Below are 27,081 nucleotides of genomic sequence, written 5' to 3'. Positions count from 1 at the left end.
TAGATGATCTCCATTTTACTAAAGCATAAATTGTCGGCTTACCACCCCAAAAATATAAGAACTAGTCAAAAAAGTATACATACCTCTTAATTTTACTATCATCAGAATTCTTAAACAATGAAGTAAAAAAATGGGATCTTTCATACCAATCTACCAAATCACATTAAAAGCCAACGAACAGTATCAATAGTTCCCTATATATTAATAGCCAAATGCTTCAAATATCAGTTACAGACATCTTAATGCCCGATTGAAGTATTCAGCAATTCTAAAACTTGATACACTACTGCATCCCAAATCTCCTTTTTCTGTCTTTATCACTCTGAGTTTAACACTTTCTATTTAAGGTGTATCATTTTGATTGCTAGCATATTCTGTATAAATGCTTCTGCCTTTCACTGTCCACAGGATCTTAAAGTAATTTCAATAAAAGTACAAGTGTTCCATATTTAACTTACTGCTGTGAATCTTAAGAAACAGCATAAAAATATTGAAAGAATGAAAAACAACAATTATAAAATCTATTCCCATACAGAAAGACTAATGAGAGAAATCATCAAGAAACATTTCAAAGATATCTTCATCACATTCATGAATAGTACTCACCTATTTACTAAGCTATAAACACCAACAAGAAAGAAAGTGAATGACAAAGAATGGATGTTGTGAAGAGAAAGGAAAAAGCCAGAGGGAGCTTTGCATACATAGACCACAAGATTGCATTAGGACCAGAAAGGCAGGTGCAGATGGCAAAGCATCCACTGAAAGAGTTGCTGGAACAGTTGAAGAAGGAAAATACCATGAAATATGCTGAGATTTTTGCTAAGTCTGACCTAAGTCTTTTAATGAATAAATACACAAATAAATTATGCATCACTAAAAACTATTCAATGATAAGTTATCTGCATCATTGGATCTGCAGAAGGAAAGCAAGAGAGAATAAATCAGGACTAAGGTCCAAAGATTACCCTAAAAGTATAAGCTACAAATGACATAATATTAACCTTAAAAATAAAGAGAAAAAAACCTGACACTCACTCAATTACCCTCACTGACAACTGGCAGAGTCAAATAAATAATATTTTTATAATAAAACATGATTAAAAATTAAATAAAAATATCAAAATATGTGAAAAAATGAGCCTCGTTTCCACTGTTAACATTTCTCAGAATGTCTAATTTATCTTTAATTAATCATCAAAGTAAATTATCATCAAACCTAGTAGAAAGTATCCATAATTAGCACTTTTTTCCAGTGTAATCAAGAAAGTATTTTCACTGTTTCTAAGACTGGCTTTAAAAAAACCTTACTGTGAAAAACTTCAAAATACAATGGCTTTTTAAAAACCTAACCTCATGTAATAGTCTAGTTGATGTACTAGATATACAAAGCAATAAATATATCCTGAATCATACTTCCTCAACTGACTTCCATTTTAATTTCAAAGGTGCGTTTCCACAGATAAAATACTGGATCCAAAAAGTTGAATGTCTTTACAATCCTCAATATAAACTTTATTTTCTCCTCAAACATCATACAAGAAACTTAGGTTCAATGGACAATCAACAAACAGGATCTTTACTGACTTATTAAAGACCTCGAAATAAAAAATCATGACACTGCCAATTTCCTTGATTTAAGGGAATCTGAATGTTTAATCCAACAACATGTCATTGCTCCAAAACTATTATTACAGTAAAATAGAACAATTACTTAATAGCATTAACTCTAATAATAAAAGGGGCATATTACCTTTTGAAAGACTGGTTAACTTTTCAATTTAATATCTATTAAACACTTACTAATATCTTTATGTAGTCAACAAAAAGTAAATACTCTTTTTATCTCAAAGGCCTATTTTTAGTTTTGGCTCCAGTTTTATAAAGTCCAGGTTTGATAATTAAATGAATAGAAATTAAAGATCTAGCAACTTGATATATGATTAACCATTTAGGGGGGAAAATGAGACATAAGCTGAAATAAAACATTCTAAAGGATAAATTAAAAAACCCAATCATACCAATGAGGATGCTTTTCATCCAATTATTAAAGTTCCTTAAGTAAAAAATTCGACTTTGGCTACGCTTCTCCAAACCAACTTCCTGAAGTTCATTGTAGTGGGCAGCCACTGTTGAGCTGTGTCCTTCTTCTAAGTTCTGAAAATAAGCGAATGGAACAACATTAAGGATTAGAACATGGCAAAAAAAAAACCTAAAAGAGCATCTGACCTATATAAGGATAAAATACTAATGAGATTGGTAAATTTCATTAAACAATGGCATTAGCCACAGAAATCCCACTAATTATAATCAGATGTAAGCTTGTTTTCCCATTCCCTACTTTTAAAAAAATCTCTAGGTTTAAAATTTTCACCTTGATCTTTTGTCTATATAATTTTACTATCAATGTTTTAATAAAACAAATACCCTTCCAATGTTCTAATTTATTCAATTCAATAAATTCCAGTCAGTGGATGGGATTCCTCTAAGAAAATAAAATAGGAATGAGTAATATGTATTATCCCATATAATAAAAGGGTAAATGCAAATTGACCCTGGGGGCGGGGGACACACGACCAGTCACTTTCACAGGGGGTGTACTGCTCAGCCAGAAGCCGGCTCATGGCTGGCCAGTGCAGCGGCAGTGGTGGGAGCCTCTCTTGCCTCCATGGCGGCACTAAGGATGTCCAACTAATGGCTTAGGCCTGCTCCCCTAAGGGGTCCTGGGCTTCCAGAAGGATGTCTGACTGCCAGCTTAGGCCCGATCCCCCGGGAAGTGGGCTTAAGCTAGCAGGTGGACATCCCCCGAGGGGTTCCAGACTGCAAGAGGGTGCAGGCTGGGCTGAGGGACCCCCCCCAACCAAGTGCACAGATTTTTGTGCACTGGGCTTCTAGTATAATTATAAAATAGCTGTGACCACTACATGAGGTCATACACAGAAAGGGATGAGAACTCAATAATTTATGTTCAGTGCCAGTGATTCTTACTATTATTTGTTATTAATCTATTTCAATATTTTCAATTTATGCTCCCTACTTAAGGCCCTGAGCATTCAGCAAAATTCCCATGGCAGGTACAGGACTTCAGATCCCCATACTTCCTGTTCAACCAAAGATTTTTACTTGAGAAAAGGGTTCCACTGCTAGTAAAAGTTTGAAAACTAAGTTTATAATACAAGCTCCTCTCTGTTACAAGTATTCACACTCCACTAATGACAAATGCTTAGCCTATCTAAGCACACTCATCCTCATGGCTGATGGCAGAATTTACTCATTCATTGAAGCTCTCTTTCCCTCCAGATCCAGATTTTGTCTCTGATTCCTTCACAATATGGTATCCCCAGATGAAAATGACTTGATATTCCTTGCTCTATAGTATCCCTGCTAAACATGAGGCTCTTGTGTCCACTTAGCTAAAATTGTATGCAACTACCCAAACAAGAAGTTGAAACAATATAGTTAAAGGAGTTGCAGTAAGGAAGAAATGTAAAACTGGGTATAATTTTGAAATGTATCATTTCAAGTGATACTATTTCAGATACAAAAAGAGATGAATACCTAATAAAAAATGAAACAAGGTAAATCACCTGGGCCTCATACTCTTGTCTTTTTTAAATGCTAAGAAAAAGCAAACCGTAAAACTAGCTTTCAAGTTTCTAGTCAAATAAGAGTTCTGGTATCATAAAAATTAGCAGATGATATTAGCATATCTCATTAGCAGAGGTTTCACCTAAATAAAAACAATTAAAATACAAGAATTAAAAGCTTACGCTATCTTAATACAATAAAAAAGAACATTCTGAAGTTCTTTTAAAAACCAGTATTTCACAGCTGTTCCACATTTCAACTTGACATATTCCATTATGAATAAAATAAAATACATTCAACATACTTTCTGCTTTTCATCCTCAAGTTCTCTTTTTCTCTTTTTTGGAGTGCCATCTACAGGAGAAGGTTCATCTTTTGGAAAATCATCAGTTTCCAGTCTTCTTTTCTTTGAAATGCCTTCATCATCACCAGAACCTTTTTCCTCTGGTACAACTTCAGCATCAAGTTTTCTTTTCTTAGATGGAGTGTCTTCTCCACAGCTGTCATTCTCTTTTACAAGATCATCTGCAAACTCCATTTTTCTTTTTTGGGGAGTATCTACTTGTGTAGGAGCCTTTTCAAAAAGCCGAGTCCCAGGAGCAGTTGTGCTTTCATTAGTGCTGAACGAAGACTCTGTTACCGAATTGATTGATGCTTTCTCTTCTTCAAGAGAGATCTTTTCACAATCCTCTGCTTTTGCAGAATTTTCCATTTTTGATTACTTAAATAGATGATAAAACTTCATGAACACTGAAATGGCAAAAATTTGATATTACTTACAATCACTTTAAAATAATTTTAACCAGAAGCTAACCATTCACTTAATTTCAGTGGTCAACTAGGAGTTTCCTAAATCTCATGAAAACAATGTTAATTAATATGTATTAATGTCAATTTATGAATATACTAACGTGGGAGTACTAATTACAATCCCTAAACCCTTTTAGCAATCTTACCCATAAAAGTCACTATTGGCATTAAAACTGACAAATGAAGTGGGGGCATCTAAGTTCCTTTTCTATTCTGATCCTTACTCTATCGCCTTGATTCCCAAATTGTATGCTGGGCGCTATAACAAACTCATACAGGCACAGCAGGATATTTTAGAATTTTAAGGGAAGCGTAGTGATATCTGGTATCTGGAAGATATCACAGATTCAGATTTAAGTAGAGCCCAATTTCAGCTGAGCAGATTGCACTATGTCCCTTTCAATGACACGATAACTTTGTGAAGCAGATATTTTTGTGGCACGGAAGAAAATCAATTAAACAGGAAATGAAGTTGGTGATGTCAAATCTTATTTCAAGGCTTGAGAAGTTTTACAGAATCCAACAGGTGCATAGATTCTATTAGAAAGGGCTCGTGGTTAACTAAATATTAAACACAAATATTTTTTTAAATAAAGTTGCTGGGACATAAATATTTAAATTATTTTAATGTATATCTTTTTATTGATTTTAGAGAGGAAGGGAGAGGGAGAGATAGAAAGATGAATGATGAGAGAGAATCACTGATCAGCTGCCTCCTGCATGTCCCCCACTGGGGATCAAGTCCACGAACCCGGCATGTGCCCTTGTCAGAATTGAACCTGAGACCCTTCAGTCCACAGGCCAATGCTCTATTCACTGAGCCAAACCAACCAGGGTATACTTAAATTCTTTGGACTAAACTACTAATGAGTGGTACTGTTAGGTATTTCTTTTGGCCTGGTGACGTTGAAAAAAATACACACACAAAACACACATCAGAGACACTGAGGGCAACAAGAATAAGAGAAGTCTGGGAACATGTAGCTGACTTCTGAAATCCCTTAAAAGTGAAGATAGTGGCTTTGGATAAGAAGTTTCAAGACTCAGCCAGCAACTTCATAAGCATTAAGACTCTTTCAAACATTCTTAGGCCTAATGGATCGGGAGGGAAATAAGTGAACTATCTATTGAACAGGAATTGTTATGAAGATCCATTTATCGTCACTTAACAGATTTTCTCAACTCTTACTACAGAAGAGCTCAAGGAAGCACTGTGCGAATTACTGTTCCAGATGCTTTCAGCTTATATATACGTACGTAACTCTATTAAAATGTTAGGCTGTATTATTCAAAACAAATGGGAAAGGGAGACCAGAAGTCCAAATGGGGGGGGGGGGGAGATCACCCAAAAGAGTAATTTTAAGAATGACTACTTAAAATGATTATCTCGTAAAACTGGCCTCCAAATGATCAAACCCCTATCATCCCCTCTCTGCAATGTATTTCCTAATAAAGAACAGAAATACTGTAGGTTTTAAATGGAGATAAACCAATGTGACTTATGACCTCTTTAGCTGTAACTAACGCCTGAAATTTATTTTGGGAATAGGTGTGAAGTTTACATGTGCAACTCTACTTCCACAGACGTGATGCCATTAAAACAATCAATGCGGTCAGCATAAATGACAATAAATTCCAAACGATGGCAGAAACAGGTGAGAATTTTTTAAATCGACCGTCAAAGTGTAACAACGAATAGACTCCAAAATGCAAGAGTGCTGCCCTTCAGAATCCTGGAGGACGGGGTTTACGGACGAGTCCACTGACATGGAGTTGGAGAGGCAAGAAAACGACCAGACGTTCGGACCCGGCTTTCCCCGGCACCGTTACCGCAAGACGTCTCCGCCCTTTCACTCCACAGAGAACCACCGAGCACAGGGCTGGGACCGCCGGGCTGACGCTCAACTGGGATAAGCTCTCCGTCCCGACCCGCCAGCCAGACCCGGTCAACTCGAGGGCCCAAGAAGTCGCGGCCAGGCGAGAAGGAAATTTTTCGGCCAAGTTCACCCTCTTCCGTCCCTGACGCGGCCTAGCTCTTAAACCAAGCCTCCGGCTCGGGTTTCGGATTCGCCGGTCAAGGTACACACACGCTGCTTCATATCTGACACTCCCACACTCTCCGCCCGAACCTGCAGAGCGGCCTAAGGCAGCTCCCCGGCCCTCGCGGGACCCGGACTCGCTAGGTCTGGAGGAGCGAGAGCGCCCACCGGCTCCCACAAGTACTGCCCATTTGGCTCCGCGCTGAGGGCACCATAAACCCCTCGCGAAGGGTACCGAAGGCACGAGGCTAAGACAACGCGAGCTCCTATCGGGAGTCGCAGCGCCCCTTCCACCTTGATGGTGGCGGAAGACCCACAGACAAAGAAAAGAAGGGCCGCAGTCCCAGAAGCACACTCACCCATACAGCCACACACGGTTCTGTTTGCGGAAGCGGCGAGCCGCGCCACGCGTGTGTAGTTACGCCACTTCCGGGGAGGGCGCTGGTCACGTGACGTCGCTCTCCGCAGAGAGTGGAGCGAGGCGCGACCTTCGCGCCGAAACTACAAGTCCCGTCGTGCTGCGCGCAGCGGCGTGCTCCGGGACGCGCCGGCGGGTCGAGCAGTCGCGAGCACGTTGCTAGTGGGCGCGACTGGTGGGGCCAGGGGTGGTGGGAGGCGAGCGTCCACCTGAGCTTGGCGGGTTCCAGCATCCCGACCCACGTTCGGCCGGATCACTGTTGAGTGACACCGCTGTGGCCTCGGAGGAGCTGTCGTCCGGCCTGCGCGGCGGGAAGCGGCGGCGGCCTCAACGTCCGAAGAGGTAGCCTGGGCCCAAGACCTTTAAGGGCAACGGGAGGGGTGAAGAGGGCACCTTCAACCCGGTGCGCGTTGGGGAGCAGACCCGGGCGCGAACCCGACCCCTGCCCGGCCCCTCGGGCTGTGGCCGAGGTCCACCTGCGGGGATCCGGACTAGCCCGCCCCACCACCGCCGCGGCCGAAAGAGGTCACCCCCGCCCTTCTCTGTCGGGCCGGTGTCCTTGCACATCTGCCTTTGGGACTGTGTTTTAGCTTTCTGCTTTGTAATTCTGCACCCTCTGCTCTTCCCTTCCTCGGAAGCCTGCCGAGGAGGGGTCTGAGCGCCCCCGCCATCGGAGTTGTCTTGGGCAACATCTTACCTTCTCCCGAGGGATTAGCAGCTCGTCCCTATCGCCCTATTTGGGAAGTGGCACCAGACCTCCCTCCGGGGAGGCCTTTCCGAGATTCTGGAGAAAGGGCAGCCCACACTTCGTCTAGAGAAAGGCCTCGTAGCGTGGTCGTCTGTGTTGCCTGCACTTTGATATGGGAGGGTTGCGGGAGCCAGCACTTTGTCCATCCGTCCCCGGCTGTGCACTGGAGAGGCGAAGGCACCTCCTGTACTGAGGCCGGGACGCTCCGTGGTTGAGGGCCTTCAGTCGGAGACGGGTCACAACCGAGCCCGTGGGCTAAGATGATTGACGTGTGGGCATAGGAACTTGATTGTGCCTCCGCACCTCCCCACCTTCGTGGTGTAAGAACGTGAGCACGTTTGCAGTCCATCTTGAATTATACTTTCCCAAAATCAATCCCTTTACAAGCAGCTTTGAAAGCGTGCTTTACTGGGCTGCCGGACTGGTCAGTAAGGGCAGTTATGTTAATGAGTAGACTTCGCTTGGGGGAAGGCAACATTCGCAGCGTGTACTTCCTTTAGAGCCCCTGTCACTTCTAAAATGTGGGCGTTATAACCTTTGGGCCCAAGAATGAATGAGGCCTGTTTTTAACCTAAATAATTTTAGGGAAAATTTTCTTATTAGATTAAATGCTTCTTCCTATGTGTTTACACGAACTCCACCATGGATTGATGGTGTGCATGAGATATGTAGAGCTCACGTTTTGTGGTTTTTATAAAGCTCAACTGGAAGTCATGTATATTCCGTTGAGAATAGAAGAACTCTTGAAAGTAGTAATAATGGAGGGAGTAAATGGACCACCAGGTAAAAATGTTTTGAAAGTTACTGCTGGTGTTATTTTTCCCATTATTACATGTATAATATCTGTTTTTCTTGAAATTGAATTAAAATTATAGTAGCTGATATTTTAGTACCTTCTGCGTGACAGCCAGATTAAGTGCTTTACACATTTGAACTCATTCGATTCTTACATAATCCAGTGGGATAGTTATGATTATTTTTGTGTTAGAGAGGAAGGTTAAATAACTTGGCCAAGGTTGTGCATTTGGGAGTTAGTGGAACTAGGATTTGGACCAACGCGGTCTAGCTTCAAAGACCAGACTAGGCTAATAATGAAACAGTGCCTGCTTTGAAAGCCAAACTCAGAACTAGAAATTGACTGGCAAACAGTAGATTTTCAGAAAATATTTTGATAATTCTTAATGCTTGATGTTTAATGTTCAGAGAAAAAATAGTTGTATAAGATCCCCCAAGACAGGATCATCATTTTGTTCAGGGATTTAACCTGAGTGTCTTTAATAGTGCCTGCCTCATAGTGGTGCTTGCTAATTGAATGAATGAATTGCCAAGAAAGGTCTTTAAAAAGCAACTTGTTATAAAAGTTCAGACGAATTACTTCACCCGTTTTAAGACTGCTTTATGTGCTGTTTTGATTATTTGGCCCACTATTCACCCACTCACACCACCTGGTTTAGATTTCTCCTGGTTTGGATTATATTTTATCAGTGAAAGAAATGAAGTAGCAACTTGTAAATTTTCTGGTCAGAGTAAAGGCAAGCAACTGATTTAGTAGTTACCATTCCGCTTTTTAAGTCATTGGTTCTCAAAGTTAGAACACTCTGACTTGCAATTTTAAAGTGTAATTTCTGGTGTAGAGTCGAAGATCACTTTTTTTTTTTAATCCTTACCCAAGGATATTTTTTTCCCATTGATTTTTAGAGAGAGAGGAAGGAAGGAGTAAAGAGAGAAAAAGAGAAACATTGATGTGAGAAAGACACATTGATTGGTTGCCTCCTGCACATGATCCAACCAGGCCCAAGATAAAACCTGCAACCTAGGTCCATGCCTTGACAGGACAATAGAACCCACGCCCCTTCCATCAGCACTCTGACACTCTAACCACTGAGCAACCTACCAGAGCAAAGATCGCATTTTTGAAATATAAACACAGTTTTTAAAATGTAGATACAATGTTGTAGCTTCCTAAGAATGATATTCTTGGAGATAAGAAAGAAAGGTGGTTTATGGAAGGTTTGTTTCTCTAAAAAGTCTTGGAGGAAGGACTGTCCCTCCAGTCCACAAAGTGCCCTTACTAAAATTTTACTGCCTTTTGGATCACATAAGATAGTCTTGTTTAAAAGGTTTAAAAGCTGAAAGTAAGATTGGTTGAGAAATCTCTAAGTTTATTTTTAGAGATTCATTTTATATGTTAACTAGGCTATAGTACCTAGTTATTTAATCAAACACTAATCTAAGTGTTATTGTGATGGTATTTTGAAGATGTGATTAATATCTAAAATCAATGGACTTTAACTAAAAGAGATTACCCTCAATAATGTGGGTGGATCTTATCAAATCAATTGAAGGCCTTAATTTCAAACTGAAGTATCTCTAGAAGAAAAAATTCTTAAGATTGCAGTAGTGCCTGGCCAGCGGGGCTCAGTGGTTGAGTGTCGACCTAGGAACCAGGAGATCACAGGTTCAATTCCTGGTCAGAGCACATGCCTGTGATGCGGGCTCAGTCCCCAGTAGGGGGCATGCAGGAGGCAGCCAATCAATGATTCTCTGTCATCATAGATGTTTCTATCTCTTTCCCTCTCCCCCCTCTATGAAATCAATAAAAATATATTTTGAAAAAAAAGTTCTATTATTTTTTGTTAATGATCACTCATTTATTTCAGCCCTTTGTTTTCAAGATGTCTCTATCGAAATAAACCTACGTTTCTAGCCCTAACCGGTTTGGCTCAGTGGATAGAGTGTTGGCCTGTGGACTGAAGGGTCCCAGGTTCGATTCCAGTCAAGGGCATGTACCTTGGTTGTGGGCACATCCCCAGTAGGGAGTGTGCAGGAGGCAACTGATGGATGTTTCTCTCTCATTGATGTTTCTAACTCTATCCCTCTCCCCTCCTCTCTGTAAAAAATCAGTTAAACATATATTTTAAAAAAACAAAAACCTATGTTTCTATGAAAATTGAAGCTTTTGTTTTTTTGCAGCCCACATAAATTTAAACCTTGTTTATTTGGCCCGTGTTAGCCTTTGGGTTGGACATACTTATTCTAGAGGAACAGAATCTTAAGACTGAGTTATCACACTGGCCAGTGTAGCTCAGTTGGTTGAGTGTCCTCCCATGCAGTGAAAGGTCACAGGTTCAATTCCAGGTCAGGGCACATGCCCAGGTTTCGAATTCAATCCCTTGTTGGGTGCCTACGAGAGGCATCCAATCTGTTTCTTTCTCATATCAATGTTTCTCTCCCTCTCTCTTCCTCTTTCTCTCAAATCAATAAAAACATTAAAAAAGAATAAGTTATCTGTGCAGGTTCGATCCCCAGTCATGTCACATACAAGAATCAACCAATGAATGCATAAATAAGTGGAACAAAAATCCATGGGGTTTTTTCTCTCCCCCCCCCGTTCCTGTCTCTAAAATACATTTAAAAATTTGTTTTAAAAGAATGAGTTATCTGAATTGGTTATGGTGTTCTGTAATTGGTTCCCAAATCTGATTAGATTTAAAGGCAGTAATGGCTACCAGTGGTAAAGGGCACTGGTAGTCCAAGGTCTGAGGGGGCAACAGAAATACACAGAATATCACCATTGGATACTCCTACTTAAATACTTACAAAAGATAGTTCTGTTTTTTTGTTGTTGATAATCCTCACTCCAGGGTATTTTCCCATTGAATTTTAGAGAGAGGGAAGGGAGGGTGAGGGACACAGAGAGAGAAACATCGATGTGAGAGAGACACACATCAACTAGTTGCCTTCCGCATGAGGGATTGAGCCTGCAACCAGGGTTTGTCCATGCTCTTGACTGGGAATCAAACCCCCCGGGACCCTTCAGTCCGAGGGCCAACCCTCTATCCACCGAGCAAAAAACAGCCAGGGCAAAGACAGGGTTCTGGATGACATTTTTGTCAACAAGTCTAATGAGACTGACTGGTTGCTCCTAACTGTGTTGGGAAAAGTGGTGGGGGGGGGGGGGGGGGGCGGCGGGGAGGATGAGCTCAAGTCTTCAAGTTCCCAGCTCAAGTTCTGCATAATTGACCTGAAAGTTTCTGTGTCCTCTCTAAAGAAACCTTTCCGCCCCCTACCCCCTACTGTTACAGAGCTGAGATTGCTGAAAACCAAACCCAGAGCCTCATCCTGCAAAGTGGCTGAATTATAATACAAAATGAATTCTCAATCGACAATGTGTCTGCTGTTAAAATGAGGGCATTGATTGGGAAGGAATAAGATCCTCAAATTTGGAATAGGGTACTGAGCCCTAAATTTTGATCAGTCTTTTTTGCCACCTGTTTGAGGAAGTTAACATGCTTTGACTGAAGAACCTGTAATGGCCTTTCCTGAGGTAATTACCTTGCAAGATATTGCTGATTCTCAAGAACTGCCCCTACCACTCTTCCCTTGCTTCTAGACCAGTGATGGCGAATCTTTTGATCTCAGCGTGTCAGCATTTTGAAAAACCCTAACTTAACTCTGGTGCCGTGTCACATATAGAAATTTTTTGATATTTGCAACCATAGTAAAACAAAGACTTATATTTTTGATATTTATTTTATATATTTAAACACCATTTGACAAAGAAAAATCAACCAAAAAAATGAGTTCGCATGTCACCTCTGACACGCGTGTCATAGGTTCGCCATCACTGTTCTAGACCTATAACTCGACTTCAGTCTCAGCAGGTCTCCAAGGGTCAATTGCAAAGTGTGACCCATGAAGAGGTGTGCTGCATTCTTAAAAACTGATTTAAAAAATGCCACAGATAGATCTCTGGGGAATAAGTGTGGGGGTGGATATCAAAAGTGTGGAATATTTGTGAAAGAAACATAAAGATCAAGCTGAATTTATTGATAGAGGAGCACGAAGCAGAGATTTTGTATTCACTGTTATAGCTTGGGGGGTTAGAAAGGGCTCTAACAGTTTGGTTGTTTGGCTGAAACATGGACCAAAGGTGACCTGTGCTAAATAAAGTTAAAATGCCAGACCTGCCTTGGTATACTATAAAGGCAAGGATCTAAGGAAGACTGGGATGATAGAGTGGATTTACCATGTAAGACCTGTTCACTCACCTTTGGAGGTGATTTCACATGATTTTGAGAAGTAAATTTGTGCGAGGCGCCCCAGCATCCTTGGTGATCTGTGAAGAGTTCTGTGATTGCTCTTCTCTGTGGGTCAGGAATTATAGCAGGGACTGCTTCTACTGATCTGGGGATCCTAGAATTGTAATGAAGACAATTGGAAATTGGGCAGATATTACAAAGGAACCCATTTCTTAATGGTATATCAATAGACTGAAGGAAAAGAACTCAGAGCAGAGGCCAGTTGAAGTACAGGAACAAGAATAGTAGTAAATACACACACACACACACACACACACACACACACACACACACGGTGGGGCCTTGACTTACGAGTGTCCTGTCTAACGAGTTTTTTGAGATACCAGCTGTCTCTTGGCCGATTTTTTGCATTGAGTTGATAGAGTAATTTGAGTTAACGAGCTCGGTCTCCAAACCAATTAAACTCGTAAGTCAAGGCCCCACTGTATATGGAAAATTGGTTGAGCAGAGTCTAAAACGAAGAAGTTAGCTTAAAATACAAGTGGAGGACTAGCCTTTGAATGTAGGGACAGTTTTATTTTCTGAGGAAGAAGTTAATGGATTCTTGGATGGGTGTGGATGCAGGTAACTCGGGGAGGGGGAAGGCTAAAGGTGAGAAAATTCACCCCTCATAACTTTGGTTCATTTTTAAAGGGAAGAGGGTGTTGGCTTTATCAAATTACTTATTAAACATTTATTGAGTGCCTCCAATGTGCCACCCAGCCTATGTTTTAGGGGCCTGGGATGCAGCAGTGAACAAAACAGGAAAAACAAAACTCTGTCCTTGTGGGACCATTAGTAGTACACACAATAAATAAGTAAATTATAAAGGATGTTAGAAGATGAGTGCTATGAAAAAAGAAACAAATAGAGCAAGGTAAGGAAGATAGGGATGGATGTCAGGGCTGGAAGGGTGGGGATTGGGAGCAATTTTAAATAGAATGGCCAAAGGAGGCATCAGGGAGCTGGTGCCATTGAACAAAGACTTGTGGGAAGCAAATTAGCCATGCTAACTTGAAAAGACTTCCTAGCAGAGAAAATATCTAATGCATAATTCTTTTTTTTTTAATTCATTCTTTTTTTATTATTTATTTCAGAGAGGAAGGGAGAGGGGGGAGAGAGAGAGAAACATCAATGATGAGAGAGAATCATTGATTGGTTGCCTCTTGCACGCAACCCCGGGCATGTGCCCTTGACCAGAATCGACCTGGGACCCTTCAGTCCGCAGGCTGACGCTCTGTCCACTGAGCCAAACTGGTTAGGGCTAGTGCATAATTCTTAAGGCAAGAGCCTTTTTAGCATGTTGGAAGAGCTTTTTAGCATGTTTGGCTTTCGGAATTAATTCAGTTTTGTAAAAATAATTAAGGGCTTAATCTTTCTGTATGGCCTTTCTTACTCATTTAATATTCTTTATTTGAAGCACCTGTAGCTTGTCATGTTGGTTGTTAAATGGTCTGATTCTTCAGACTGTTTCTTGACTTTGCTTTTGTCTGTAGCAATTTCTAGTATCACCTTTAAAGACTTCCTGGGAGCCTGCTAATTTTGAGATATTTACAATTTCATTTTGCAACTCATTTGCATTGTGTTGTTGGATGATCTGTAAGAGCCTGATAGGAGCTGATGTTAATTATTAATTAGGGAGGGATGAGTCAGGGTATTAATTTTATAGGGAACAATTCATTAGTGGATGATTTTATTTGATAATAGTTTGCACTGAGATAACAAATATTCGTGTAAAATGTAGTAGAGTAGCTCTATTTATTGGAGTGTTGATTTATTGGGGTGCTAACTCAAGTCTCGTTAACTCTTGTTTAGTATACAATTTAAAAAAGTAAGATCACCTATTCTCAATGTATTATCAGAAGTACAGTGGGGCCTTGACTTACGAGTTTAATTCGTTCCGAGACCGAGCTCCTTAAGGAGCTCGTTACCTCAAATTTCTCTATCAACTCAATGCAAAAAATCGGCCAAGAGACAGCTGGTATCTCAAAAAACTCGTTAAGTCAAGGCCCCACTGTAGTAAGTTAACAAGTATTGGGTGGGGTGGAGATAAGGGGTCAGTGGCACTTCCTGATGCCAAGAGAGAGGAACTGATTTGCTATGTAGTAATACATACTAAAATTCTATCATACCAGTGGGGAAACCTATATCTAGAGAGGCCAACTAATTTTCTCAAAATAATACCACTATTAACTCTGTTGGGTACATTTTATTCCAAAGCCCATGTTCTTTTAAAATTACATTTTAACTTTATTGACAAAAAAGTTATAGATATCTGGAAGTCCATCTCTCTTCTCACCAGCCAATAACATGTGATTTACAGTTTTATATAATTTAGTCTAAAGCAGTAGTTCTCAACCTTCTGGCCCTTTAAATACAGTTCCTCATGTTGTGACCCAACCATAACATTATTTTCGTTGCTATTTCATAACTGTAATGTTGCTACTGTTATGAATCGTAATGTAAATATCTGATATGCAGGATGGTCTTAGGCGACCCCTGTGAAAGGGTCGTTCGACCACCAAAGGGGTCACAACCCACAGGTTGAAAATCGCTGGTCTAAAGGCATTATAGGATAAATGATACTGGTAACAACTCATCAGACCGTAATAACTAACACTTATATGATGCTTGTTAATTTACAAAAGCATGTTTACATCAGAAATTTCATAGACTTCCTATAACAGCCTGTGAAATAATCATTTTACTAGGGGACATGGGCTTGGTGTCTAAAAGGGAATTGCATGGAATTATGTCCCCATGACGTTAGGGCCCAGATCTTTTGCTTCCAGATCTTAAGACTTCTTTCCATTATACTATACTGCTTCTTTGTAGAATAATAGAGCCCTACAAATATCCATTTTGTAGTAATAAAATCGCTTCCAAACATAACCCTCCATGATGTCTGCTAGACTCATTTACTCTATCATATTTAAGTGATGTATTTAATGAGATTTTAAAATTGCATTGTTACAACTGTATACCGTAACATTAATTTTGTGGATTTGGTAGCAATGTCTTTTCTTTTACTCCTAATAATTAATGACTCGTTTTTAAGTAGATTAGTTTAAAAAGGGAATCTATATAATCTAATTTTTAAATCTATTCTCTGTAGAAGCTGAAATCCTTCCATCACCATTCTTCAAAATGCAATGGAATGTACCAAGGACTGTATTCCAACTGGCACATAGGACATGCATGGACCCACATAAAGCTGGTCTTTTTGGACACTGTCAATATATAAAGGGACCATTACTTTTGTATACAGCTGAATCCAGAGTAGTTTTGGTACAGGTTCCTCTAAAACAATGGCTGCATGTATCTGCTGCCCAGTGCACTGCAAAAGCAAGGAAGCCATTCGATGCTCCTTCACCCCAACTGAGGGTTCTTCATTATAAACAGTGGGAGCAAGATGCTTCCTCTAAGAGGGTTATGTCATCCAATGCCACATCTCCAGGAACGCCTTCAGAAAAAAAAGAAGAACCTGATCCTTTACAAGACAAATCTATTAGCCTTTATCAACGATTTAAGAGAACTTTTAGACAGTATGGAAAAGTGTTGATTCCAGTGCATCTAATAACTTCTGGTGTTTGGTTTGGAACATTTTATTATGCAGCCATAAAGTAAGTTTTTGCTTGGTTGAGCATCCTTCCCTGTTTTATCAAAATGTTTAATCTTTTTAAAAAAATTATTGTTGGAAATATTACAGATGTTCCCCTTTTTTCCCCTTTAACCCCCTCCACCCTGCCCTCCCCCACCCCGGGCCTTCACCACACTGTTTTCTGTGTCCGTTGGTATAAATATCCTATATAATAAAAGGTAATATGGAAATCAACCGAACGGCTGAGCGACCGGTCGCTATTATGCGCACTGACCACCAGGGGCAGGCGTTCAGTGCAGGAGCTGCCCCCTGGTGGTCAATGCACTCCCATAGGGGGAGCGCCTCTCAGCCAGAAGCCGGGCTCATGGCTGGCAAGTGCAATGGCAGTGGCAGGAGCCTCTCCTGCCTCTGTGGCAGCGCTAAGGATGTCCAACTGACAGCTTAGGCCCGCTCCCCACACTCCCTGGGCCTAAGCCAGCAGTCAGACAACCCCAAGGGCTCCCAGACTGTGAGAGGGTGCAAGCCGGGATGAGGGAACACCCCCACACAAACATACCCCCAGTGCACGAATTTCATGTACCAGGCCTCTAGTATGCATATAAAGTCTCTGGTTAATCTCTCCCCACCTACCCCCCTACCCCTGCCTTCCCTCTGAGAATCCTCAGTCTGTTAATCTTAAGTGTACTAGTTTTGAAAGCCTTAAATAGTTTTTTAAATGCTTTAATATCTTTAATTGATAGAGAATGACTACTTTTCATAACCTTGTCATATTTTAATAATAATTAACATTTGCTTACTGTGTACATCAGGAATTGCTAAAATTTTTAACTGTATTATCTCATTTAATCCTCACAGCAATCGTATGAAGCAGGTAGTGCAATTCCCATCTTAATGAGAAAACAGATTTTAATAATAAGCCAAAATAACTTAGTTTTTCCCAGAATAACTGAGAGTCTGATGTCAAAGCTCATGCTCTTAGTCACTGTGTTCACCTCCTATCAACATTTAGGGTAGCACAGAGATAAATCATATTTCAGAAATTTAGCTGCACCAGAAATTTTGTACTTATATATTTCGTAAAGTGTTCATAAATGTAAAAAGACATCTATTATTTTTCCATGTGTATGATTTTAATGGAAAATTCATAAGATATTTTTGCAAAATTTTGGCTAATACCTGTTATAGACACAAACTTGAGCAAATTGCAGACTTATGTTTTAACGTTACTCATATCTGATAAATGTCAATGTATATCTTTTATTCTTATCAGAAGTTAATTTCATGTACATTTAAAATTTTGTTAAGAGGATAGATCTCATGTTAAGTGTTCTTACCTCAATAAAATAAACTTTTTCAAAAAAATTAATTTAGTAGGCCTAACCTGCCAATATTGTAAAACATAGAAGTTCTAAATGTTCCTTTCTTGTTAAATACTGTTCCTTTCTTTTGGAGCAAGAATACACATAGAAACAGCTTCCCAATAATTTCCAGTTTGTTTCTGCCTCTAGCACAGCAGTTCTCAACCTGTGGATCGGGACCCCTTTGGGGGTCGAACAACCCTTTCACAAGGGGTCGCCTAAGACCATCGGAAAACACATATATAATTACATATTATTTTTGTGATTAATCACAATCCTTTCATTATGTTCAATTTGTAACAATGAAATTGGGGGTCACCACAACATGAGGAACTGTATTAAAGGGTCGCGGCATTAGGAAGGTTGAGAACCACTGCTCTAGCAGAACCCAGTAGGTACCAACCTGTCCCTGTTCCTTTGAACAAGAAAAGTGCTGCTCTGGTCCTGAGAAGCCCAGTGAGTTCATTGTCCTGGAGGCAATGATGACAGCACCATGGAGACCATTTTGACAGTTTAGTAAACTCTTCTAATGGAATTAGAATTATTTTACACTTTCCAAAAGTCCATTGATTTTCAGTGTTTGGTTATATTTACTTAACTTGATATTAAGGTATTAATAAAATGTGGTAGTTTTGTTTATGAAGCTCACTCCTTGGAGAAAGCTTATTATTTACTAAAGGATGATGGAATTAAGATTATGCTTATTCTTGGGAAACATGGGATTAGAGATCTATTTTTATAAAAGGTATAAAAGGATTTTTTAACCTTGTGTAATTGATGCTTTTTTTGTTTCTCTTCATAGTTTTCTCCATTGTGTTTTTGTTATTTAATTATATCTTTTTTATTATGTATTTTCTTTAATGTTTTTATTTTTTCTCAGGACGTCCTTGTATGTACACTTTATGGAATTGTTCTCTCTTTGCTTATTAATGACATTTTCTGGACATGAATAATTTTTATAGAAGTCTTCAAAACTGCCCTTAGTTTATTAGCAGAGAATAAAAGTGTATACCATTTTGCATAAAAGTTATTATAGGCATTCCGTTTTTATACTTAATTAATGGCTTTTTACATCTTAAATTTCCTTTTTTGAGCCATTGAGGATTTTTCTAATTCAGTACTGTGGAAGATAACATGAATAATACTTGTTTCTTCTGCCTTCCTTGGGTTGCCATTAATAAGCATTCAGTCTCCTGGCGTTAGAGGCAGAAATCTAAATTTCTAATTAATTGAATATGATCATCTCATTTGGACTATTACAAAGAGTACTTTTGTTTCCTTTACTTTTCCTTCTTGAGTTAAAGATTTCTATAACTAAAAAATCGGACCCCAAATAACCTAGTGATAATAGTTATCTTAAGGGTTTTTTTCATTGCTATCTGGCACCTGAGGCAGTGTGACATTCTGCCATCCCCTGTGGAATGCACCTCTCTCAGTTTTATCCTTCCCCCTCTTTTCTGCAGAATGTTTGTGTGTAAGCATGGTGATAAGACAGTCTACTTTAAAAATCACACCACATTCCTATCAGAACTTGTCTCTGGGCTGTTTGCCAGTACGTGAAATCTGTGTGCCAGCCCCACCACTGCTGCCCAGCTGTGACTACTGGTCCAATTCTGATATGGCATCTCATAGCTAAAAAATTGTATTTTGTAGGGTTTGTTGCTTCCCAGCATAGTCCTTAATGTTTTTACTGAATCTGTAATACTGCAGGAGTTGAAAATTGATTTGTTCTAGTAAGATCTTATTGCAAGTAATATTTAAAAAATATAAGGACTTAAGATATGTTCAAATGGCAATTTATCTTTCATTGTGAGATGATTTTATTATAAAACTAGAGGTCCAGTACATGGATTCGTGCACAGTGGGGTCCCTTGGCCTGGCTGGTGATCGGGGCCGTGGGAAATTGGCCGGCCCAGGAGATTGGCTGTGGGAGCCACCAGGGGGCAACTCCTGCATTGAGTGTCTTCCCTCTGGTGGTTAGTGCCTGTCATAGTGACAGGTCAACTGGTCGTTCGGTTGCTTAGGCTTTTCTAGATATCGATTAGAGTTGATTGTATTAAATACAGGTGATTTGTTTTTTAATTTAACTGACAAGAGGCTGGCTTTATTTTATTTTAGTTTTAGCTTGTCGCCTGCTTACTATTAAAAGAAAGAAGAAAAAATCATTTGTAACTTGAAGGATGGGCATTAGAAGTCACATTGCATTACTGACCAATGTTTGTTTTAGTCACTCCGACAACCAGCATGCTGCCTCGCTAGTCACCATAAAGCAAAATGCCATCTTTATTTAGTTAAGTCAGTGATCAAGACCTCAGGCTTTTGAAACATTTTATTTCAGGGAGATCTAAATTGTGCGTGGTAATGGATTTTATTTTTAACTAAACTTTGTTGTCCCTATCTGGCAAAAACTTGGAGATACATTATGTCTTCTAACCAGAAGTCTTCTGTTTGGTCAAATGTAGCTCTGTGATGATGGTTTTGTCCCTATGTTTAGATGCCTCATGTTTTGGGCCTCAGGTTCCTAAAGCTACAGATTCACGCTGAGGCAAAATCCTGACTGATTTTTACTGCACTTTATTCAGACTGTGAATGTGCCTTTGCCCTTGTGTGTTTCTGCGCCACTAGGAACATCCATAAAGCTGGCAGTTTGTGAAGCAGAGATTTTTGTCAGGCTGTGGGAAGTTCAGAGTAAAAAGTTTCAAAAATGGATATTTTTTGAATCAAACCTTCATTGATACTTCAAACTTAGCAATTCCAAAGAAAATAAAAGTTTTTTTATAAAGTCAAGTCATCAAATCAGTATTTTAGAAATAAGTGGAACCAGGTGCTTGTTTTTGTATTTTACAAAGGATATATTATATGTAAGGTGTCTGAGGTTATTATTATGGTAGTTTTTATTTTTTTAATCACCCCATTTTGTCTTATATTTGGCCAAATGTTTGTCTTTTTCCCCCTTTATGATTGCTATTAAATATGTAGATTTTACATTCTGGGTTTAGTCTGAACTAGAAAATGATTAATGGAGTAATTTTATAATTTTATTGGCACTGGAAGGTAATTAGCATGTTGTGGTAGGATGTTACTGTACATTGTGACTATTAGAGCCATAGAATAGTCTTTATGATACTAAGTCTTGCTTTAATAGGATTCTGTCTAAAAAAAGAGGTTTTTAAAAGAACTGATGGTAGAGATAGAAGAAACCAGATTGGATTTGTCATTGACATCTTCCTTAAACTCTTCAAAGATTACTTCAGTTATCTGGTTTTCTTTTGTAGATGATAGGTAATTTTTCTTGATGATATTCAGCCATATCTATTGAGTAATCCCTGGTTTCTTAGTATTATAATGAAATCATAGAGAGGGACTTTTCCCCAGTTACCAAGTTATTTTTTAATATTAAAAATAAATTAGGATTTTGCAACTACCATAATAATAATGAATCCAGGCAATTTTTTTCTGAATTACAAAGAGAAAGAGTATGTGTACTGTGGAACAATCTCTGGACCCACCTTAACCCTACCTCAAATTTAACATCGGTGATAGAACAAACTACCGTTACGAGGCCCCTGTTGACGCACCGAAATGAACTGTGCAGTTTTCCTTTTGAAAAACATTTAACTGGAATCTAATCATGAGGAAACAATCAGACAGATCCAAATTGAGGGCTAGTCTACCATGCAACTGGACTGAAAGCTTAAAATCTCCGTGTCAAGAAAGACATGCTGCCTTCCTCCTTGACAGAAAGTCCTGGGAATCATTTCTAGAGAACAGGAGACTAGAGAGACATGACAGGATAGCATTAAGGGGCATACTAGAGTCCAATTCAGGAAATTTCATGTTAATGTAGGAGAATCCCTGAACAAGAGCCTTGTTCTGATTTAGAGGTGAAGGGTCTCAATATCTGCAAATGCGTGCACTTGCCAATGTAATATTGATAATCAGAAAAACTACAAATAAATTAGGGCTTAACAGCTTAGATTAGAGACATTCTCTGCCTTCTCTCCCTCCCTCCAAAAATGTGTTGCAATTTATGGTAATTGTTCACCTGCCTATTCAGTTCTGATAATAGTGTAAAGGACCCTTTTAGAATAATTAAAGTTTTCATCAAATAATTTATTCAAATCATTAGAATCATTTATTCTTTGCATAGTAATACAGTAAGTAATGTTATATAACTTGCTTTTACAATAATATTATAGTTTGGCATGTAATACTAGAGGTAAAAAAATCTTAGGTCCTAAAGTTTGAGTTGGAACATTCTAACTAACAAAGTGATATTTAGTTGAGAAAACTAAGATCAGGTAAGTGATTCTGACCCTTTTCTCCTGGGTTACATAAAGTTATTAATTTTGCTTTGATAAATGCTTATTTTTTTTGAATATGTTAAATGCAGAAGTTGCACACAGTAAGCTATAATACAACACTGGTGTTTGTGTACATATTGTTCATTTAGAGTGAAATTAAAGTGCTTGATAATATAAAACTGATGTTTAAACAAAATTTGGTTTTGGTGTTTTCAGATAATCTTTTGAAACTATTTATCTCTAAAATGTGTATGTGTGTGTGTGTATGTATATATATAAATTACTTTTTGTTTCTTTCTTAGAGGAGTGAATGTCATTCCTTTTCTAGAGCTTATTGGGTTACCTGACAGCATAGTAAACATTTTGAAAAATTCCCAGAGTGGAAATGCCCTAACAGCATATGCCTTGTTTAAGGTAGGTACTATTAGAAATTAATTACTCCTCACACTTAACCGATGATCTGCTCAGTTCCCCAGAAAACTCAATGTTAGCACCTAATAGTTCTTTTTTGAAAATACTGCATTTCATCTCTTACATGTCCAATAAAATTTAAAAAAATTTAAGTGTAAATAAAATGATGGTTTAGGAAGATGCCTTGAAAATAGGTAGATCATTCATAATCTGCTGTGATCACATGTGAAACTTCTGAATTTCTAAGGTACAAGTAATATTTTTGACATTTTTCCTATACATAGTATATTAATTTTTCTTATTCAGAGATCTGCATGCCACCTGACTTGTAAGTAAAATTTAGTATTTATTTTACTGTTTATAAATAGATCATTTCTTAATAAGTAAAATATAAAGTTTAATGCAAGTTGTTTTATATGATAAACCTAATTAGACTTAGTTGTTAGATGTTGTGTATGTTTTATTTTAGAAGTTCATAGACTTTATAACTTTTCTGGATTTAGACAATGACATCTTTATAACTATTTCTACACCTGTGGGTCTTTTTTTCAGAAGAAGAGACTCATTGTGGAATTAAGCCATATTAATCTTATTTTTCTCTATTGACATATAATTATGAGGTTCTTTGTAGCTTCATACTAAGGGAGAAAACAGGTAGAAAGCATTTGAAAACTAGATGTTATTTTACTTTTATTATATGAAAATACTTAAAATTATGGTTTTATAATAGCACTCAAAACTAAAGTTGCTTTATTTTGTCATCCTTATTAGAATCCTCTGAAATCTTGAGAGATTTCCTCTTATTATAATTTTGACTAGCAAGCTAAGCTTAATTGCTGAGTTTTTCAACATTAAAATTTATTAAATTCATAAATTATCAAGTTTATAGCTTTTGTGGACATAATTTAACCTTAATAAATCAAACTGTTTGATAATGATTTAAACCATTTCCTTAATTATAATTGCTCCTTATCCCATGCTCCCATAATGTGTGTAGCTCTTGTATAGTTCATACCACAGTCTCTGTGTTACTTTTATTTTTTTAAATATACTTTTAATTATTTCAGAGAGGAAGGGAGAGGGAGAGAGATAAAAGCATCAATGATGAGAGAGAATCATTGATTGGCTGCCTCCTGCATGACCCCTACTGGGGATCAAGCCTGCAACCCAGGCATGTGCTCTTGACCTGAATCGAACCCAGGACCCTTCAGTCTGCAGGCCCATGCTTTATCCACTGAGCCAAACCAGCTTAGGGCACTACTTTTATTTTTTAAAGTTTGTTTTCTTTATTTGATTATGAGTGCCCAGGAATTTAGAATCATGTCTTCTTTCTCTTTGTGTTTTCCATGTGCTTGGTATTGTGCTTTGCAGGCAAATTGATGCTCAATGCATGTTTGTTGGGTTTAGATTGAAACGTGAAACTGTACATGTAGGTAATTACTGTTAGCAGCTTTTCTTCTCGCTCACTGTTCCTGTGCATAGTGGGAAATGTGGAAGGGGATTCTCTAGAGTATTTACTGTAACCACAGTCTTAAATAGAGCAACAAACACTGAGATTTATTGCTTTGATAAGCAAAGAGTTGTGGCATAGATGAAAAAAGTAAATAAATAATCTGAGAGTATGACCTTGTGGCCTTGGCTAGGACACACTCATAACCCCCTTGTACTATCCTTGAAATGCACCATTGGTTGAGTTGCTTAAAACTTGTGGGGCCCCTACTGTGTGCCAAGTGCCAATTCTAGGTACTGGTTAGGAGGGAGAACCATATAGAATACAACTTCATTAGCATTGTAAAGCATTAAAGTAATTTCCCATTGTTTCTGCCTGTGACGATAGTCATAATCAGGTATTGATCTGCCTGTTTGCTTTTTTCCTTCAGATTGCAACACCTGCCCGATATACCGTGACTTTGGGGGGAACCTCCTTCACTGTGAAGTATCTGCGTAGCCGTGGCTACATGTCAACACCGCCTCCCGTGAAGGAGTATCTACAGGATAAGATGGAAGAGACAAAGGAGCTCCTCACAGAGAAAATGGAAGAAACCAAGGATAGACTCACTGAAAAACTACAAGAAACCAAAGAAAAGGTTTCTTTTAAAAAAAAAGTGGAATAGGGTGTCTTATAGAAGAGGTTATAAACGATCCCTGCCCTTTAACCCTTAAGAGACAAGGGACAGATTCATGCTCCTGAGTATATTTTTGGTTGGTTTCCTAACTCTGCCAATTCTCGGCGGGTTAAAGAACTAAGATAACCTTTTTGACATTGTCACTAGAAAAATCAGTGTTCTTTGAAAAGAAAAAAATGAACCCAGTATAAGAATTTCACATCAATAGCAGCACTGAGCAGTGTTAATGTCTAAGACTCTTTTCAAGGTCCTCAGAAGCAGACTTGCTTATGTTTTGTTGCAGTGATACTTTACGCAGACGAGGCAGTTGACTTCTTGAATAACTGATGTGGCCCTAGACAGGAAGTTATGCTAGTGTTCATCTTTATGTAATTCATTGAGGTTTTAACTGTATTCAGTCCTCATTCTCATTATGGAGATAAACTTTTATCATCAAAACTGCCTGTGAATAAGAGAATAGTGTTTCTATAAAAAAAAGTGTTTAACAGTTACATACCAGTTAAAATAATAGACTTTATATGAAGAAAATTGAATAAAAATTGAGTCATAAATGTAAATAAGATGTATTGGTTATATGTAAATGAAAAAATGACCATTTAAAAATGATTTTTCCCTGAAGCTTGTCATAATCAAATTTTTAAAGTAAATATATATGGCCATAGTACCTTTTCACCTAGAACATAAAACTATGAATTGTTTGTGTCCTTTTCAACTAATTTTTCAGAGGAAAAGTGAAAGTAACTGTACCATAAGTTCATTGTTGAAATCAGATTATCTTAAGCAGCGATTCAAGTTTGTGGTTTTCAAGAAAATACCGCTTTGGAAGAATGGACAATGGCACCAGGTTGTCATGGACCTACCCACTCTCCTGCCACTAGCAGGTCTTGTCTCCATAAGCCAGCACTCTCTCCCAGTGTCTTCTCCCAGAGTTAATGGTGATCTCATTATGGAATAAATTTTAAAATTGTAGCTGCTGCTCTTTCCCTGATATTGAATCCTTGCTTGAGTGTTTTACTTAAAATTTTTTATACTAAAACTATCATTAAATTATCTGCTTGGAATGAAATTCAACCATTGTCAGATATGAAAGTTGTCATGATTGGGTGGGTGTGTTTAAGGGGTTCTGTATCTGTTTTAACTGCCTTTTACTTCATTTCCCTTGAATTGATATTTGGAAGAGGGAACGGCGTCTGCCTAGATTGTCTGTTTAGATTATCTGAGGGACCAGCAGGAACAATCCTGCAAAAATCACCACTATTTGGCAGGTTTTCGTATTTAATATTTAGTTTGGCCAAATTTAGAAAATACTTTAAAGGAAAAAGAATGTTTACATTTGATACATTTAATCATTATATTGGAACACCTCTGAAATGAATATGCTGTGGTTGGAACTTTTGTGGGTGGGGCAGAGTGGTGAGGGGAGGGCCAGGAGCCGCTGGTGTGCCTGGTGCGGTGCTGATCAGGAGAATGGTTAGTCCTCTCACTCAGAGTGGAACTTGCGATTTCAAATTGACAGCACATTTTCAAATCTAAATATAATTGACATGTTTTAGCCTGTTTGTTAAATAATTCGCCTATTTTCAGATATTAAATGCTAAGATATTAACAAATTTCTTGGGTTTTTTTCTTATTTTTTTAACCACTTGAGACTTTGCCTTGTGTTTTAATATCTTGCATTATATAAAACTCTCCTAAAACAATTTCCTTTCACTGTGCACATTGCACAGGACATATTTTCCAATGGGGATAAATTGTGGGTTCTTAGAAGGTCCTAATAATCCTGAGACTAAAATTTGATTTTCTTGAGTATCCACCTTTTGCTCAGTCCATTTGTTTTGCTGCCACCCAGTTTCATAATTATGTTGCATTTATTCAGTTATAGAAAGTGAGATGCTGAGGAGTGCTTTGAAATTCTCTAGTAAAAAGTTCTCTGAATTCCTCACCAGTTTCTGCTGGCCAAAATCCAACCACCCAGACTTCAAAGGAATATATATTTGAATGTGAAAGGTGAAACGTTGAGGTATATATAATTCTTAACTGTATTAGGGATGTTTGAACTAGTTTCAAAATGAGGTTTTATTTATTGAATATACATCAGAACAAGTGGTCCCTGTATCACTTCGTACCAATGTGGTCTGCTTAGTTAAAACCAGTTCTTGCATCCCTTAATTTTTTATGACAGTTGTGATTTTTGTAGTTATTATTTGGGTTTCTAGTGTTTTCTTTTTCTTTGCAACTCTCCACACTAAAGCTCACAACATTCTGGAGAGGCCATGACGTAACTCTACACAGTCGTGAGGTGTAGCAGAAATCTCCTGGCAGTGCACTGGGGCTGTGGCTCACAATGATCACTATTGATTTAAAGCTTTATTTAGCCTTCATCTGTACCCTCATAATCAATAATGTCTTGCCACATCTTATTAGGTTGAGAAATATATTATTTGTTGTTCTGCTGCCCTTCCCCCCAATATTAAACCGAAATTTGTGATTTGTTTAAACTCTGAGTGAATCATAGCTTAGTTTGCATGTCCAGCTACTTTGTTTCTTATACATTTTGTTTGATTCTCCTCTTAGCTTTTAGTGTGTGTGTGTGTGTG

The 27,081-nt window shown here is 38.4% G+C and overlaps 2 protein-coding genes across 2 annotated transcripts in view; one reads left to right on the top strand and one right to left on the bottom strand.

Annotated features, from left to right (window-relative positions):
• Positions 1-27,081, bottom strand: part of RNMT (RNA guanine-7 methyltransferase) — a 50,201-nt gene that overhangs the window by 22,749 nt on the left and 371 nt on the right. Inside the window, exons 2-5 of the mRNA XM_081096895.1 lie at positions 12,655-12,799; positions 6,797-7,215; positions 3,893-4,338; positions 2,022-2,157 (exon numbers count right to left, since the gene is read on the bottom strand). Of these exons, the coding sequence (XP_080953021.1) occupies positions 2,022-2,157; positions 3,893-4,300 (544 nt within the window). The 5' untranslated portion in view covers positions 4,301-4,338; positions 6,797-7,215; positions 12,655-12,799. The remainder of the gene's footprint in view (positions 1-2,021; positions 2,158-3,892; positions 4,339-6,796; positions 7,216-12,654; positions 12,800-27,081) is intronic.
• Positions 6,967-26,092, top strand: FAM210A (family with sequence similarity 210 member A). Its single transcript, XM_081096898.1, has 4 exons — positions 6,967-7,197; positions 15,800-16,307; positions 22,250-22,361; positions 24,239-26,092. The coding sequence occupies exons 2-4, from the start codon at positions 15,832-15,834 to the stop codon at positions 24,470-24,472; spliced, it is 822 nt and encodes a 273-aa protein (XP_080953024.1). The 5' UTR covers positions 6,967-7,197; positions 15,800-15,831; the 3' UTR covers positions 24,473-26,092.

This window comes from Myotis nattereri, assembly GCF_964212035.1.
Source record: "Myotis nattereri genome assembly, chromosome: 8".
NCBI lineage: Eukaryota > Metazoa > Chordata > Mammalia > Chiroptera > Vespertilionidae > Myotis > Myotis nattereri.
The sequence above is the reverse complement of the archived record's forward strand: the minus strand, read 5'-3'. Positions and strand labels throughout refer to the sequence as shown.

Bases quoted from the DNA above. Each gene is read 5' to 3' on its own strand.
- FAM210A (XM_081096898.1), top strand. From the start codon at position 15,832: ATGCAATGGAATGTACCAAGGACTGTATTCCAACTGGCACATAGGACA. The intron at 16,308-22,249 runs GTAAGTTTTTGC...TTTCTTTCTTAG, and splicing joins TTTTATTATGCAGCCATAAA to AGGAGTGAATGTCATTCCTT. The intron at 22,362-24,238 runs GTAGGTACTATT...TTTTTCCTTCAG, and splicing joins CAGCATATGCCTTGTTTAAG to ATTGCAACACCTGCCCGATA.